Here is a 19,198-nt window from a genome sequence, read left to right on the forward strand (position 1 = left end):
ACTGCTCCTCAGCTCTAGAGGTGGGCAGCAGGGGTCCCTTTACTTGTTGGGCCCCATAGTCGTTATCACATAGCATGGGAGCTGTAAGCATAATGCATTATGGTAAATACTGTATATAAAACCTGCACCTGCTAATATCACCTTCAGCCCTCTTTATAGAAAAAAACAAATAAATCCCTGTAGTATACAATGATTACAAGTGTAATTTAGGGACACAAGTATGTGTTATATTACTGACTGTAAACATTAATTCCGGGGTATTTTCTTCTTGTTAATGATCCATTACTGCATGGAAAATGGGCCAAAGTTTCAAGGACAGATCCCAAGGCATTCAAGTGCAAAAATCTTCTTCTAATATGATAATTACAAGCAGTTCTCATTAAATACCAAGCGCAAAAAATTTGAGTTCTAATGTGATAATTAAAAGCAGAGAACCGAATACAAGTTTGCAAAATACATAGCCCAACCTGCCATCTTACAGCATCCGCGGGTTTAGTTGTTGTCGAACTCTGACTAGATAGACGTATGCCAACTTTATGTGGGCCGATCGTAGCGACGGAAAGTGGGGAAATTGTAAGTGCCTATAATTGATAGTGTCATTATTGATTAGGAATGCCCCCGGTTCTTCTAGAAATGGATTGGTTTATTTATTTCTGTTACTTATATAGCCCCAACATATTCCGCAGCGTTGTACAGAGGTCCTACCTTACTGTCCCCATTGGGGCTCACAATCTAAATTCCCTATTGGTAAGTTTTTGGGGTGTGGGAGGAAACCAGAGTACCCGGAGGAAACCCACGCAAACAAGGGGGGAACATACAAACCCCATGCAGATGTTGCCCTTGGTTGGATTTGAACCCTAACGCTGCAAGACAATAGTTCTAACCACTGAGCCACCTTGCTGCCCTTATGAGCCACCTTGCTGCATTTATGAGCCACCTTGTTAAGCTTGTATACTACAGAGGAGTATTGTTAGAGCTCATTGACAGTACATAGTGGGTCTTTGATGCCTCGGCGCAGTTTCATAGCTATAGGGGCCCAGAGGTGGCCCCTTTGCCACGTAAGAACACACCAGCATTAGGTAATGGCACAATATAGTGAGATATGTCCATTTAGGGTCACCATAGGAGGAACGATCTTCGTGTACCAAGGCAGGGCTCGGGTTGGATAGTGCATCTATTGGCGTGTAGTTCCCAAATAATACGATCATACAGTGTACAAATGACCATACAATATAGTGCATTAAAGGAGTTTTCCAGGGAAATTTTTTTTTTCTCAGGCCGTGCAGCGCACGAGCACTGAGGAGTTTTACTAATAAGAGGCAAATGGTGCGGGCATTGAGGCGTAATCAAAGAGGCGGGCATTGAGGAGACTGTGGACCAATAGGATGCCTCAAACCCGGGTGTATGGCAGAAGTCCCAGGTTTTGAGGCATCCTATTGGTTCACGGCCTCCCCAATGTCCGCTCCGTTTGTTCTTTGCTTGTACTTCAATAGCAGCACTATCTTATATCTAGCTACGTATATATATATATATATATATATATATATATATATATATATATGGGGTACATATATTTAGGGATGATGGGGATCACATTAGATATCTGAGGTGCAGTCACAGGATTCTGTGACTGCACCCCAAATAAAGCAGGTGGGCGGAATAATTATTAAAGAACATCCCTGTGTCGTTACATAGATCAGTGAGGTATCGACATGGCTGTGTGTATTCTAAGGCTGGGTTCACACGAGCATGTTACGTCCGTAAAGGACCGAATGTATTTCGGCCGCAAGTCCCGGACCGAACACAGTGCAGGGAGCCGGGCTCCTAGCATCATAGTTATGTACGACGCTAGGAGTCCCTCCCTCGCTGCGGGACTACTGTCCCGTACTGTAATCATGTTTTCAGTACGGGACAGTAGTTCCACGGAGAGGCAGGGACTCCTAGCGTCGTACATCACTATGATGCTAGGAGCCCGGCTTCCTGCTGTGTGGTCGGTCCAGGACTTGCGGCCGAAATACGTTCCGTCCTTTACGGACCGAACATGATTGTGTGCACCCAGCCTTACTCTCGTGCAGGAGCCGGTGTCGAGAGGAAAAAAAAAAAAAAAAAGACAGATGAAAATCAGAACTTCCGGCAGGCCAGAGGTAGGGAGAATAGGACGTAAAGTCTTCAGATTTAGTACAGACTATATATTAGGAACTTTAGTTACATTAAAGTTACATAGAATATTAGGTCAAACATTTTGTGTCCCTGGAAAACCCCTTTAATTTCACTTCCATACAGTGCACAAATAAAAGTGCCATACAGCTGCATTCTATACAGTTACCTTTCCATAGGTTTGGGCATCAAGCGTAGGATGCAAACTTTGGATGCCATGGCCATCAGGGCCAGTGGCGCCCCCTCTACACTTTAGCCCCTACCCTTTATCCTAAGGCTTGCCTGCCCTACACTACAGTTCTGCTAAGTTCCCACTTGCAATCCGATTTATTCTGACAATTTCAAATAATAAAAGTAAGGGTAAGGCCACACAGAGCGACACTGACCATGCCACTATGAGTACAACAACCACGCCGGCACCATGTTAGGTGCGGCTGACAAATAGTCTGTTAACGGCCATGCGTTTGTTGCTGGAAAAACAGCCCTTTACCTCCAAAATTGTGCTGCCATAAAGGGTGTATTAATTAATGGCCGCACGATTTTGCAGATAAAGGGCCATTTTACCTGTAACAATGCGCGGCCATTAACAGGCTATTTGACAGGGCTTGTTCACATCTGCACCTAATAAAGCCTCCCTCGTAGATCCGGTGAAAAATGCCGGAAAAAAATAGTGCAGCATGCTATTTTGTCCGGCAAAACTACGGACACCATCATGAAAACCCTATGGAACCCATTAAAGTCCATGGGTTCCGTTTGTGCCTGTCATGCGACAGATACGGCGTTCCCATTTTTTTGTTCTCTGCTCCTATGAACGCAGATGTGAAACCACATTATTTAAACTCTTATCCATTGTTGTTTTAAAGGGGAAATATTTATTTAATGACTATGGATACATACAACCTCCAGAGGGCGCTCTGTGTGTGTGTGTGTGTGTGTGTGTGTGTGTGTGTGTGTGTGTGTGTGTGTGTGTGTGTGTATGTATATATATATATATTACACTGCACAGTTTGTTCCGTTTTCTTACAACTGTCTGTGCTATTTCAATACCAACGTGGGCCGTGTAAACGAGCGCCGATCAACGAGACAGCTCATTTATCGACGCTCGTTTGCTCCTTTCACAAGGAGCTATTATGGGGATGAGCGCTCGTTACTCCAATTGCTCGTGGAATAGTGTCGGCAGCGCGTCTCCCGGTTTACACTGGGAGATGTGCTGCCGACATCGATAAAAGTTTATGCATTTAAAACGATGCAATCAGCCAATGAACGTTCATCGGCTGATCGTTGGCCTGTTTACACAGGGCTATTATTGGGAACGAGCGTTCTATGAAATCTTTTTATTAATCTATAAACAAATTAATCGGAATGTGTTTCGGGTGATTCATGCAAAAATGAGGAGAACATACAAACTCCACGCAGATATTGCCCTGGTTGGATTCATACCCATTGTACCAGTGTGGCAGTGGTTCTCTCTCTTTGGGGTTTATATTCCCTTTATTAATGTGTTAAAGGGTAACCAAACTGTTAAAAAAACAAAACTTTTGACATGTCAGAAGTTCTGATCGGTGAGGGTCCGAGCAATGAGACCCCCACCGATCGGTAAAACAAAGCGGCAGAATCGCTCGGGAAAGCCGAATGAGCAGTATACGGACTCCTAGACCTTCTGTTAGGCCTGTACACCGCTTAGAGGAAAGCTGATCAGAAACAAAGCGGCACAGAGCTCACCCGAGCGCTTCTGCCGCTACGTTTTAGGGATCGGTGGGGGTCTCGGTACTCAGACATCCACCGATCAAAACTTCTGACTTGTCAAAAGTTTTTAAAAAGTTTACTTACCCTTTAATTGTAAATCACTCCCTGTTTTTACATGCCCACTCTCTGGTCCAAAGAAGAATATATTACCTGTCGGCTGCAAGGGGTCCCTAATCAATGGCCCAAACACCTCATATGCTCCTGTGTATGTTGGCACAGGTTTAAGCGCCACATGTAAAAAGATAAAATGGGCAGCCTCATCCCAGAGTGTGTGGGTGAATTGGCCGCAGAAACTGCTTCCAGATGTTGCGGGGCGTCCTAGCATCCTTCATCACTCGGGGCGGGCGGAGAGAAATTCTTTCCTTCAGCATCATAAAATTCCTCCTAACCTCCTCTCCCTCTCTGTCCAAATACTCAATTTCCTCTTTCTTTATGGAATGGTCTGCAGGTCTGGAGAATTTGCACAGACCTGGTGCTGGAGGAGGGGGAGTGAATTTGCAGATCTTGCGTTTTATTACCACGTTGTAGGGGGTAAATGGGGGATCTGTTGCTGATTTGCTTTTATGAAGCTTTTTTTGCACATATGGGGATTATAGTTCTGCTTGTTACTGGCAGTCAGGGGTTAATGCCACGATCTGTGTGTTGTAACCATTAGTGCCGGAATGTTCTGCAGATCTGGCTTTGAAGAAAGGGTTTAATTTCAGTATATTCTTCTGTTGGCGCAAAAATACTTCAGCACATGTTCTCTATTAAGTATTGAAACCAGGCTTCTCATGAGAAAACCATCTCTCCCCTACTCACAGGAGCTTATGTGCCCTCCCTATATGAAGGCAATTGTACAAAGACCTGCTCTGTGTACCTAATACAGAGACCCCAAAACAAAGACCTCTCCTCCTCCTAATACACAGACCCCAGGACACAGACCTCTCCTCCTAATACACAGACATCAGGACACAGACCTCTCCTCCTCCTAATACACAGACATCAGGACACAGACCTCTCCTCCTCCTAATACACAGACATCAGGACACAGACCTCTCCTCCTCCTAATACACAGACATCAGGACACAGACCTCTCCTCCTCCTAATACACAGACCCCAGGACACAGACCTCTCCTCCTAATACACAGACATCAGGACACAGACCTCTCCTCCTCCTAATACACAGACATCAGGACACAGACCTCTCCTCCTCCTAATACACAGACATCAGGACACAGACCTCTCCTCCTAATACACAGACCTCTCCTCCTCCTAATACACAGACCTCTCCTCCTCCTAATACACAGAGATCAGGACACAGACCTCTCCTCCTCCTAATACACAGACATCAGGACACAGACCTCTCCTCCTCCTAATACACAGACATCAGGACACAGACCTCTCCTCCTCCTAATACACAGACCTCTCCTCCTCCTAATACACAGACCTCTCCTCCTCCTAATACACAGAGATCAGGACACAGACCTCTCCTCCTCCTAATACACAGACATCAGGACACAGACCTCTCCTCCTCCTAATACACAGACCTCAGTACACAGACCTCTCCTCCTCCTAATACACAGACATCAGGACACAGACCTCTCCTCCTCCTAATACACAGACATCAGGACACAGACCTCCCCTCCTCCTAATACACAGACATCAGTACACAGACCTCTCCTCCTCCTAATACACAGACATCAGTACACAGACCTCTCCTCCTAATACACAGACATCAGTACACAGACCTCTCCTCCTCCTAATACACAGACATCCGTACACAGACCTCTCCTCCTCCTAATACACAGACCTCTCCTCCTCCTAATTCACAGACATCAGGACACAGACCTCTTCTTCCTTATACAGGGTTTTCTATAATGTCACTTCCATGACATCCAGCTAGGTGGGGGTATTACTGTGTTGAATCCTTCTGACTACTGACTCTTCATTGCGTTTTACTTGTTTATACTGAATCTAGTGTCTGGTCCCAGTGGGTTTTATTTCTCCGAGTGATTCATCATTCCTGGATGATGCAGAACTGTTTCACAATTGTGAGAAATCAAAACATTCAATGTCCATCCCACACAAGTCCACACAATCCAGACAAAAGTCCTGAATCCTGGAAGCTGTGAAGATGCAACTGAGACTTCCTATATACCGTCAGTACCAAGTATATCAATCCTAGCACTACAACTCCCAGGACACTGCGCTGTCATTCATTTTTGAGAGCTGTATCGTTTCAATATTGTGACAGGACGTCTGAAACCTCTTTGTTTTTGGGTGGAGATCGCTATAAAAATGGTCTGTTCTTGTTAAATTTTATATTCCAGATGCTAAAGAAGTGAGAACTTTGGGTTCAGCTTTCCTCAGCACCAACTGTTTGCGCCCTATTTAGGTAACCATACCCCCCTTTAGACAACCACCTAAAGGGGGGCGCTGCAGAGAAAATATATTTTTTATTTCCAGTATATTGGACCGGAACTGCGACGGAGGTTCCTAACAGAGATGTGAACGTGGCCTTATATAATCATATATAGAATGCTGCGGTACATTTACTGCATACATTTCTGTGTTATATTAATCTGAAAGTAGATCACATTGTATGGTGCAGGATTTCAGACCTGAACAGACCCAATCATCCTGCAACCCATCATGGCTGATTAAAGGGGTTGACCAAAAATGTCCGCTAACCAGCAGAATTACCTGTCCGTCACGAGAGGATACTTGGTGGGCTATAAGAACAAAAGTTATACAGTTTATACAGCATGGTTGCTATGGGCAACAAGGATAGTTTTTTATTTAGACATTTTTGATAAAGGCCCTTTTACACTGGCCAATTATCGGGCAAACGAGCGTTCATATGAATGCTCGTTCCCGATCACAGGGCATCGATCAGCCGATGAATGAGCAAACACTCATTCATTGGCTGATTTGCTCCTTTTGGCAGCATTAAATATTATTGTTGTTGGCAGCACATGTGTAAACGGGGAGACGCTCTGCCGTCGTGGTGAAAATGTATGGGGACAAATTATGTAACGAGCGCTCGTCCCCAAACATTACTGACCATAGCTCCTTGTGAAAAGGGGAAACGATCACTGATCCATGAGCGTTTCGTTGATCGGCGCAAGTTTTCACGGCCCATCTCAGGCCGTGTAGTAGGACCCTGTCCCTATATCTTTAAAGGGGTATTCTCCTCTTATCCTATAGATATTCCATCGCTTTATATGTCATCACTGTGATCAGTGGGGGTGCGACCTTTGGGACCCCCACCAAACCTGAGAATAAATAGGTTGCAGCCTTCCCCTCGAAGGTTTTTATGCACAGTGGCGCTCCGGGCACCTGATTTGGCAGCAAACTGCGAACTCCCCGTTTACTTGGATAGCGCAGTGCTGTTGTGCAGGGACAACATAGAGGGGGACGCAACGCTAAAATCATCGCTGTGACCCCTTCATTCTCCAGATCGGTGGAAATCCCAGAAGTCAGACCTTTACCGATCATAAAGAAATGGCGAATTCTAGCGATATGCCATCAGTTCTTAAGATGGGATACCCTTTTAAAAGGATATACACCTGCATCAGACATTGGTGACATTTTGCAAGGATACCCAATCAATGTCCGATTGGAGGGCATCCGACCACTAGAATCAAGTGCCAGCGCTGTGCCGCTTTGTCACCGGTCTTCTTCCAGAGACCATACGATCAGCCCTCGTAAGAAATACATTTTCAGAAGCTAAAGTCTTACAATTTGAACATTTTCCGGACAATGCGATCTCTTCCGGGGCTGGTGTCGTTTCTTATACATTGAAGAAATACCAGCCTTCCGTTATTAGTTTGTATTGGGGGAGGTATTTGTTGTAGGGGGCTCTGTGCCTGTCACAGCTGTGCCTCCCGTTATCCATACCCAAGGGTTGGATGTTTGCCTGGCCTTGTCTCTATGGGGTGTCAGACATGTCCGTTCTCTGTTGTCATGACAACACGTTCACAAGAGGAGCGAGTTTGAGCAATGGACAGGGGTGTATGTACTGAGTGTGGTCTGAGCAAACAGTCAACTAATTACTCTCTATGTATTTAGTACTTTTTGTGGGGTTCCTGGGAGCGGAGTGTATATTTGAAGGCCAGATGTTACCCATATTCACACCTATATACATGTACCGCGGAATGTTCCGTATCGTCCCCGCGACTTCTTACTGTGACAATTTGGCTGCGTTTCCATGATAACTGTGTGTAAGTATCTCATACGTCGCTCCCGCTCTGCCTGCAGGAAGTGTGTGGGATTAGAGGATTTGGGGCCGTGGGAAGTTAAGACGGAGCTGAGGTGATGACTATAAATAGTAACCGGGACATCTCGACCACTTATACACAAGGGTCTCGCTATAGGTCACTGTATGCTTGTATTAATATGTTAGGCAGATTAGCTCGGTGAGATATTTTATTTTATATAGGCGGGAGTGTAGAAGTGTCCACCCAGTTCTCGACAGGGGCGCAATGTGCAAAGATGGTCCTAGTGGCAAAGGTGATGTGGCCAATATCGATCAGTAAATCTCATCAATTTCAATTGGATGCGCCTAAAAGAGTGTACCTAGGAGCCTGATCGACCCTCACCCAAGAATGTACTAAATTAGGCCCAAAGTCGGCACCAAAAAACGCCCCAAATCTTCTTCCATTGATTTTAAAGAGAAGTAGAGGCATGTTTGTTTGTCTTTTTTCCTGGATGTTTTGTGTTTTTTGATGTGGTTTATGACCAAAAACTGCCCACTGTTTTTGCATTTGCTTAGTTTAAAAAAAAAAAATGCTATTATTTCAAACACTGCCTCAAAACTCCTGAAGGAATTAAAGCCGATTTTTCTGCTTGGCAAAAAACGCCATGCGCACATGCCCTTGTTGTTGTTTTTTTTTGTATAATTAAGGGCTCATCCACACGCTCCGAATTTACCTCGGTTTTTCCGGTAGAAAAAAATGCAGCAGAATACAGTAGCAGCATGATGGATGAGATTTAACAAATCTCATCCACGTGCTGCGTAAAATTGCGGACCAGAAATTGACCTGCGGTGTGGATTTTTTGGACCGCAGCATGTCAATTCCTGCTACAGAAAGTGTCCAGAATTGCTGCGTTTTTTGATAGATTTCCCCACCTCCTAACATTGGGAAAAACGCAGCAATTTACGCACCGTTTTCTGCCGCAGGAAATGGTGCGTTTTTGCTGCAGCGGAAAGCCTTTGACTTTCAACGGGATTGCTGCAGAAATTTTCTGCAGCAATTTCTTTACATATTACATAGTTAGTACGGTTGAAAAAAAGACACGTCCATCAAGTTCAACCAAGGGATGGGATTTGTGTGTGGACAAGCCCTAAAAGTTATACAATTTTCCAATATACTGTAGTTTCTGTATTCATTACTCACGGTTTTCAAGATCTTTGCTTGTTGACAGTAAGTAAGAACAGTCATTGTTTACTGTCAGTGGATACAATTCTGTCCATTGTGATGTGGTGGACACACAGGTGCACGGCTCCTTACATGGTCATGTGGTGGACACAGGTGCACGGCTCGTTACATGGTCATGTGGTGGACACACAAGTGCACGGTTCCTTACATGGTCATGTGGTGGACGCCAAGGTGCTGGGATCGTTACATTATGTGTATCAAAGCAGTGTCTTCTAACGATCCCAGAACCTTTGTGTCCATCACGTGGCCATGTAACGTGCCTTGCACCTGTGTGTCCATCACATGACCATGGACAGAATTTCATCCACTGGAAGTAAACAATGAATGTTCCTACTGGATAACAACAAGCAGAGATCTTGGAAACCGTAAGGAAAAAATAACATTAATTTGCTGAAACCGGATAACCCCTTTTTAATGTCGCTTTTCCCTATTCAGTAATATTGTAAGCCTTGGAGACAATCGGCAGCAAAGATGTCTCATAGCTGCTTATCCCTCAAGCGATTAAGGAAACCATGTAAGAACTATATGAAATACATCAAGTCCGGCTTATTTACAGCTTTCTCCCCATCAACGCCGCTAGAAAGAAACTGGATGGCTTTCCCTACACATGAGATAGAAATCTTTTGGCCCGACAGCGTTCTCCCTATAAACACTCACCCTCGGAACAGCTGAGCTTGCATGTTTACTGCCATAGGGAGAGGCGGAGGATAAGCAGCTGTCCAACATCTCTGGTAGTGCTTCTCCCTGGGGAACAAAGGATCAGGCATGGTGAAATCATCCCTGATTTCTCTTTCTGTTGGTGGACAGTCGCGCTGCCTTCCTACGTTGGATTTGCCAACATTTATGACCAGCTCATGATCAGTTTTAGGGGTGTGACAGCTACAGCAGAATTGTGAATACAGCTCTGGAGTATAATGCAGGCTGTAATGTCAGATCTGTGTAAATACATTACTTATCTTGCAAAGTGACTGATCTTTGGATGTAGATTATAAATAAATGGTTATCAAAAGGGGGAACAAATGCTTTAAAGAATATTTTCCCATAAATACCTGACAATTTTAATCTTGAGTCGCTCTCTTGTAAGAAGTCAACTAATATTTTCAGTAATTCAGTCGTTTCTGCATTAGCTGATGCCCTACAATAGACTACGTCATATATTGGCCTGTATTTTCGTGGGCAGTGCTTTCCCATACAGTAAAAAAAAAAAGTATACCAATACCTGAACGCAGTGTGAACATAGTCGAATCAGTTTATTTTTCCAAAACATGCGCACTCCCCTTTAATATGAATCCAGTGCCTTCAACAGATGTATGGGAACCTATACACACATTGTCATGTTCTTTTCACTATGGACACATGCTATTCACACGTCCGGTATAAATATTTACTTGTGCGCTTTACGCGTTTCACAGCTTGTAAACAGTATATATAAAGCAGAGTGCTGCTCGTTGTGTGTTCAACTAAGCCTGAGTACAGGCATTTGACAGCGTTGACAGATGTGCCTGCTCACTACTAAGTTGCGGCGATGCCAGCACAACCCAATGGCACACACAACGCCGGAGACAGCAGGCACACAGCAAGCCTAATGCGTTTCAGTCACAGCAGGAGCGACGTAGTCTGAACTAGATGGGTTTGGAGATCGTGTTACAGAAGTGGCAGCGCTACAGCTGGCTCACTGTGGGGTCACATTGAGTGACAGAGCGATATGTTGCCGCCTTAGGCCTACTGACAGGTCCCGTACTGGCACCGTTCACGTCAACAGCTGGCAGCGAGTTACTGTGTGGTGCTTTTAAAGGGACATCCAACTTTATATATTTAACCTACTTCTTTATTAGCTGGTTATGTGCCTGTATTATTATTTTTGGTAAGATGCTTGAATTACGTTGATCTCAAATACTGGCGAAAAGTGTAAATAAATCGCAAAAAGGCGAGAAAGTTAAAACAAGGTTTTATCTTTTATGCTTCTCTTTAATCTGTTCTATATTCAATTTCGGGTGGGGGATGGTTAAAAATAAGTAAATGATGGTTTGTCTTTGCACAACTAACGTCTGTCTCGGATAAGAGATGGGCTATGGGTGTCCTCTGTCATATCCCATGATGCTTTGCCGTACAGTCTGATGATCTCTTAGGACTACAGTCCGGTATATATGCTTGTGATTATATAGTTGTCAGGAATTAAGGGACATTGCTGAAATCCCCAAATCATCTGGGGTACCATAGGGCGGCAGTCTTCGAAGAAATGACATGTGAGCAGCCAATCATCGGCCACTCTCATAGCACTTGGAGTAAATAGAGTAAGCCGGTCGCTGTGCGATTCTGTGAGATTTCTCTAGTCTTTATTAAAGGGGACCTGTCACTAAGTAATAGAAGTTGAACTGGTTAACAGACCTGAATAGCGCTGTCTCCCTGATTCCAGCGCTGTTTTTCTTTGCTGGACCTCCCCCGTTTCAGTGATACGGCCCACTGTTGTGTTGGCTCCCTCTATGCTATTTTGCTGTAGTTAGCCAACAGGGCGTGAACTACCCTCAAGCATCTTCGCGCTGATTGGTCAGCATAGGAGGCAGTGAAGCTAGCTCTGTTCTGTTGGCTAACTACAGCAAATTAGCATATATGGAGCCAACGCAACAGGGGGCCATATGTCTGGAATGGAGTGGGGGTCCAAAAAAAAAGCGCTGGAATCAAGGAGACTGCGCTATTCAGGTCAGATAACCAGTTCAACCTCTATGACCTAGTGACAGGTCCTCTTTAAATTGTATTGCATCCTGGCTCATAGGGCTATGCTCACAGTTTTGGCAAGGGGCGTACTAACAGCAGTCTGGGCCCCCTGGGCAGTAATGGTCATGGACTTCTTACCAACTAATATAGTTAATCTGGGTTAACACATTGGTGGAGATTTACTAATCAGAATGCGATAGAATTTCACTACATATTACGGCAGGTATCTTAAAAAAGGGGCGTGGCTATTGGGCGTTGCAACAAATATATCATTCCGAGTTGATACGTTTTGGTACAAATTTTTGCCATTTTTACTACCTCATAAACTGATGGATTTTGACCATGTTGATACATTTCCTCCATTGTGCTTGAGCAGCATTTTATTTCTTGCATGTCATTCTTGTAGACCCTGCACTTTGATGAGTAATGTATCTGTCTGGGGTGCTGTATGCCCCATTGTACCATTGGCACTGACTGAAGGGTCATTTCGTCTGTCTATTTAGTGCTATTAAAGCCATGAGCATACTCCGTACCACTGAAGAAGCTGCAAGGTAGGTCTACTTGACCTGCAGCTTTGTTAACAATAGAAAGAATTCTCCTTGCGCTGGCCATTTGTTGCACAATATTAACGTCAAGCTATGTAGTTGGCATATATCAAATGCCTCTGATGAGCAAAAGAGGCCGATTTTGCCCATTGGGTGTTGGAAAATGCCCTTGTGGCAGCCAACCTTTCACAAAGATCAGGACTGAAAATATATATAGTGTTTGATTCTTTCTATTCCTTATTATCTTTCTTTTTTTTTTTCCCAGGACGCACAGGGTCATGACAACAACAAAGATTCTCGTGTGGTCTGGACCAATTCCAACAACCACCTCCTAACATCAGGATTCAACCAGGTAGCGTACGCCCTGAGGATCCACAAATCCACTCTATCCACTGTCTGTCTCTTCCTTTCTACCTAAACCTTGGTGAGAGTGAGGAAATGTTTGTGTTTCTTGACTTTTTAAAAATGAAACTTTACTTTTTTTATGCTTGAATACAAGTCACGGGTCACATTATTTCTTCATAGCCTTTCGTTTATTGCGACCAACCGGGGGAGCAGCTTACTGCGGACCAATCTGTAACACTATAACTTTCCTCCTTTTTGTTAGTAGTTTTTTTTTTTCCCCTCCTAAGTTTAGCATTTATATGTTACAACTTTGAGCTCTTGGGCCAAAAACTATTAGAAAAAGGTTATGTTGTACAATGGAGTCTGTGGGGGTTGTCGTGAATAGCGAGGGACACAAAAAAGCCTTGGATGCCTGCCAATTGGCCGGTCCTGCTTTGGACAAGCTTTATATTGTAGCTCAGGGAATACCAGTTCTGCTGCATAGCAATTGACACTTGTTGGTTTATTTCAACGAAAAAATTAATTCCGTATGAAAGAAAACCATTTTATAGTTTTATATATAGACGTCGTTGAAATAAAAGATGTAGTAGTTATGATTGGGATTTACAGCCCGTAATATACTCCAGAGCTGCATTCGCAATTCTGCTGGTTGCTATTGGAAACGGTCAACAGGCTGAGCTCTTGTAATGTAGGAAAAATAAACTAGACCCCCACATTACAAAAGCTCAGCCTGTTGACAATTTCCAATAGCAACCAGCAGATTTGTGAATGCAGCTCTGAAGTATAATACAGGCTGCAATTCATGATCAGTTCAAGATAATGTAATGTATTTACAAAGTTAGGCCTCATGCACACGACCGTAAAAACTCCTGTTATTACGGGTCGTAATTGTGACCCGTAATAACGGGCTCATAGACTTCTATTGGCGACGGGTGCCTTCCCGTTTTCTCACGGGAAGGTGCCCGTGCCGTTGAAAAAGATAGAACATGTCCTATTTCAGGCCGTAATAACGGCACGGACAGTCCATAGAAGTCTATGGAGCTCTCGTAATGACGGGTGGCTACATGTGTGCACCCGTCATTACGGCAGCGTTGCTAAGCGACGTCAGTAAATAGTCACTGTCCAGGGAGCTGAAAGAGTTAACTGATCGGCAGTAACTCTTTCAGCACCCTGGACAGTGACTACCGATCAGTATAAACATGTAAAAAATAAAAATAAAAGACTTTCATACTTACCGACAACTTCCTGCTTCCTCCAGTCCGGTCTCCCGCCCGTTGCCTTGGTGACGCGTCCCTCTCGACATCCGGCCCGACGTCCTGGATGACGTTTCAGGCCATGTGACCGCTGCAGCCAATCACAGGCAATCACAGGCTGCAGCGGTCACATGGACTGCCGCGTCATCCAGGGATGTCGTGCTGGATGTGAAGAGAGGGACGCGTCACCAAGACAACGGCCGGGTAAGTATGAATTTCTTTAACTTTTATTACAGAAAAGGCTGTCCCTTCTCTCTATCCTGCACTGATAGAGAGAAGGGGCTGCCGATTAGTGCAGTGCTATTTTGCCGCCAAAAACGTGCCCGTAAATACGGGTGGAATACGGGTGACACCGGACCCATATTTACGGGCACGGGTTTGTAAATACTGGTGCAAAACGGGTGGAATACGTGTGACACCGGACCCGTATTTACGCCAGTATTTACGGGTGGGAAAAAATACGGTCGTGTGCATGAGGCCCTCATTTTTTATGTAGATTATGAAGTATGTAAACTATAAAATAGTGTTTAAAGGGGTTGTCCGAGATTTAATGACTTTGGAAAATGTAAGTATATTACAAATGTATTTACATTTATAAAATTACAAGCATTAACACAAAGTCATTAAATCTCGGACAACCCCTTTAAGGCCAGCTTCACATAATCATAATACGGACGGATTGCTACATCCGTATTATGGTCGCAAATCCTAGTCTAACCTTTGATCTGATGACCTGAACTAACCGCATCCATAGATCCCTATGATGTTTCTTGTACAGGGCATCAGACCCATGGTCAGTTGGGATTTGTGGCCATAATACTGGCGCAGAAATGCACCCATATTATGCTTGTGTGAATTTGGCCTAAAGGTGGACCTACAAAATGGCCTTAGACACATGTTGAATGTTGGTCAAAATTAATGGTTTTGACACCATCATCGGACCGTAAGCTATAAATTGGACACAATCTTTCATCCGACAGACTAGTTACTGACCGACAGTGAACATCATCAATCCTGTTTTTGCTGGATATTTAACTTTTTGTCTAGATTTAGCGGGATATCCACTTAAATCCCTTTTTGTTAGAAGAGCTCCCTAAAAATAAGCTAATCAAATAATTTCCTGCTGTTGGGACCCCCAGTGATCAGCTGTAATCTGTGGGGGGACCTGGCAGTAAGTGTTCAATTACACTGCAGCGCCACCACAGGAGAAATAAAGCATTACACAGTGCCCATTTAAATCAGAGGTTTCCCCATGTAATGATAGGTTATCAAAAGCGAGAGATGCTCTTTGTAGCTGCCCTCTGCTTTAACTAATAGGTTAGTGGCCTGAACGGGGACCCCTCTCTATCAGACAGAAATTGTGCCAGACTAATAGAATAACGAGACTTTTGGGGTTAAGATGTATAAGGCATTGTAATGTATTGTGCAGATCAGATTTGACACATTACTTGTTCTCGTTCGTTCTTTATGTGCAGTGATCCACTTCTTACATATATTACATTTAGGTCAGGGAACGAGAGCTGCTGCTTTGGGATCTTCGTAACTTCAGCCGGCCAGTAACCTACTTCTCACTGGATGCGTCCTCAGGGTAGGAAAATATATGCACGTTTCTTCTTGTTATTATTTTTTCTCTGTAAATGGTTCCTACAATGGATCCATTGTTTCTGATTCCTCAGCAATTAGCTTTGTCTTCCTAACGAAGCTTCACCTTGGAGCCAATATAAAGAGCACATTAGTGAACGGCATCAATAACAATTCCTCAAGGGCGTACATGCCATAGAAGCAGACCATGTGGCTGTTATGGGGCCTTTCAAGAGAGGGGACTCCGTCCTGGTTGGCCCATCATCCCCTTGGCGAGAACCCGTGTAGGACTTCCCTCTCCAGAAGGGGGTAGGGAATTGGCCCATGGGTCATGGAAAGAGTGTGGAGTGGGAAACAAACACCAGCCACTTCTGTCTTTGCTGGCAAAACCCAGCCCTCATGCCCAGTTTGGTTTTTGTTATGTGCCCCTTTCTCCCCTATGTACGCCACTGCATTTCCCTAATATAATTCGTCAATGACCTTTGACAGGCTACAGTCTGCTGTCAAGGACAGACATTATTCTTGTGACAGATTCTCAAGACAACATATAATGCTACCTGACTGCTCCTATAGCTAAAGGAAAGGGGTCCGGGACTGTCTTTTTCCAGAGGCTGGCTATAATGGGCCAACCATGCAGTCAATGACCGACCATGCGGCCTCTGGAAAAAGGCGAAGGTGGAAAAAGTGTCATGGCACTTTCCCAGCACCGCTACCACTTTGTTCTTGTGAACCAGTATGACCCCCCACTCGTAAACAGGTTATTTAAACCAGACAACCCCTTTAATGAAAAATGTTCTGTCAATTGCGGGTTTTTTTGGCGATCGTCTGAGCACAACCGGAGAAATAAGGCGGCAATGGAGATAAGCTGGGTAATTTCAGTTTTTTAGGATATATCACTCTCTTTTCTATGAAAGCAAAGTTTTACTTAAATTACTATGGCACGTGGAATAAAGTGAATAGGAGGAGGAGAACGTGGGTTTGCGTCTCCTCCAATCAAAAGACCAGAGAAAACATTTTTATTGCATGGTAGTTGTGCCTTTCATTAAGAAAGAATGGGAACATCCTGAAATAATGGTTAACCTCAATAGAGGCTCTCATCCAAGAATCCGACTTCCTTCAAAAGAGACAGAATGATGGAGGGTTTGAAAGCACGTTCTTCAAGTTGACCCTTCAGGCGCACAAACTACTTGAATCTGACTACAAATATTTAAGACTGTTTCTTGTGAAACAAGCTGCACACACTACTTGTAACTCAGGCCTCATTCGTACACGTGCATAGAAATACTGTGATAAATATGGACGTTGAATAGGAGAAGGGCCCCTGAACTATTTCTCCAACCCTCCGAGCTATAAGGCCCTACAAATGTCAGAGACTTGTCCGCTCCCACTGATCAAAGCTTAGGAAGACACTAGGCTTCCACCCAATCATCCCCAATAGCTCAATAGTCTAAGTTTAGCTCCCCTAGAAGGAGATATGGAACCTGAGGGCCAAACGCAACCCCAAGACCATAAGTGATACATATAAGTGCATCGCACCCTGAAAAGTCCTAGTAACAATAACAAAGACGTGTAGAAAGTGACGCACAAGTAAAACAAAAACTAAATAAAGATGGCGCATTTACACTGGCCAATTATCAGGATAACGAGCGCTCACAGAATGCTCAATCTCGATCGGTGCTCTGTTTACACAAGGCAACGATCAGCCAATGAATGAGCAAACGCCCGTTCATCCGCTCATCGTATTGTTTCTGCAGTTGAAAATATTATCGTTATCGGCAGCACATGTGTAAACAGGGAGATGTGCTGCCGACATGATAGAAATGTATGGGGACGAGCGATCATAGTAACAAGCGCTCGTCCACATACATTACTGATAATAGCTCCTTGTGAAAGGAGCAAAAAAGCGACGATCAACAAGCTGTCTGGTTTACTGGCGCCTGTTACTGACAAAATGGGCTGGTGTAATAGGACCCTTACAGTGATTTGGCAGCCATAGAGGTTGGAAGCCATAAGATACTCCGGGAGATCAAGTGACAGAATAAGCAGCTCCATAAGGGATAATATGGCTGACCATAATGGCAGTCAGACAGCTACTTCCTGTTCCAGAAATTGAAAGTGCACAAACCACTGAGCTTACAGGAGAAAAAATGTACACTGCACGTAAGGATTCAGTAGCTCAGTGAAGTTTTTGGCTGTTAGTGCACGTCAAGAACCAGTAAATGTGGTCTGATCAGGTCAAAACAAACAACCTGAAAAATTATAAAAATGATTGAAAATCAAAAAGTGATTGTGCCACTGGCAAAAACAGTGAGGGGAGGAGGGTTTAAAGAGATTTAAGTTATTATTTTTTCATTTTTACCCCCATGTCTGGTTGCTTAGAGCAATTGTTTAAGTGAGAAATAGTCCAAAAATGTGAAATATGTGACACCGGTTGTGCAAGAATATTGATGAGTGGTATTTTTCAACAGCATGATCTTATATCAGTAACTTTTCTCTGGAAGGAATTAGCAATGTGTTTTTATGTATTATTTACCATAAGGGAAACGAAAGAAATCAATGGAAATGTGCGGCGTGTTCTAGACCTCATTGTCTAATCGACACTTGAAAGGACCGCCATATTTGTTTTCTACATCTATCTATCTATCTTATAGTTGATTCCTATAGCCATGCATGTACATTTCTTTCCTTGTATGACTGATACCACCGGCGCCTGACAGACCCCATTGACCTATAATAGGGTCGGTCGGGTTTCGACATTGTGTCCGTCATTTTGATGAGAAGAATAGCGCTATATGGTAGCTCTGACACACATGTGAACAGAGCCTTCGAAACCTGTTCATGCTGGCATGGGAAAACACAACAAGACCTCACTATAACAGATAGTATTGAAATATAGAATAATATACAAATAAAAAAATGGCATACTACATAAAAAAATAATTATTCCAGAAGTACTTTAAAAGGGTTGTCTCATGAAGAAAAACCCTGTCCATATGTCCTATTAGGGCATCATAGAGGGGCCAAAACAGAGAGCCACCCTGAACGAACGTCTCCCATTCTGGCGGAATCGAGCTGTCCTTGTATTACAAGGCTTGTCAGCTGTTTACAGGGGTTTTAGTCGCAGGACTCGGGGCGATCTGCTGATCATCCCAGGGGCCACATTCTGAAAAGGGGTGGTTTCTGATGAGACGACCCCTTTAATAACTCCATTACCCTGAATTCTATCCTATTTTATATTGGAATCAAAACTGTTCGGGTATGTTCACAAGCAGTGACCAAAAACTTCTGAAAATACGGAGCTGTTTTCAGGCGAAAACAGCTCCTGATTTTCAGACATTTTTGTAGCAACTCGCGTATTTTACGGCCGTTATTGGAGCTGTTTTTCAATGGAGCCATTGAAAAACGTCTCAAATGTCCTGCACTTCTTTTTCAC

General features: G+C 43.9%; 1 protein-coding gene across 3 annotated transcripts in view; it reads left to right on the forward strand.

The window, feature by feature from the left end:
• The window catches only part of LOC142655834 (mitochondrial import inner membrane translocase subunit tim16-B-like), a 110,435-nt gene that overhangs the window by 27,088 nt on the left and 64,149 nt on the right, over positions 1–19,198 (forward strand). For all 3 annotated transcript variants that reach the window (XM_075830442.1, XM_075830446.1, XM_075830443.1), the window contains exons 9-10: positions 12,852–12,938; positions 15,690–15,772. In XM_075830442.1, the coding sequence (XP_075686557.1) occupies positions 12,852–12,938; positions 15,690–15,772 (170 nt within the window). The remainder of the gene's footprint in view (positions 1–12,851; positions 12,939–15,689; positions 15,773–19,198) is intronic.

Source organism: Rhinoderma darwinii, chromosome 6 (assembly GCF_050947455.1).
Source record: "Rhinoderma darwinii isolate aRhiDar2 chromosome 6, aRhiDar2.hap1, whole genome shotgun sequence".
Taxonomy (NCBI): domain Eukaryota; kingdom Metazoa; phylum Chordata; class Amphibia; order Anura; family Rhinodermatidae; genus Rhinoderma; species Rhinoderma darwinii.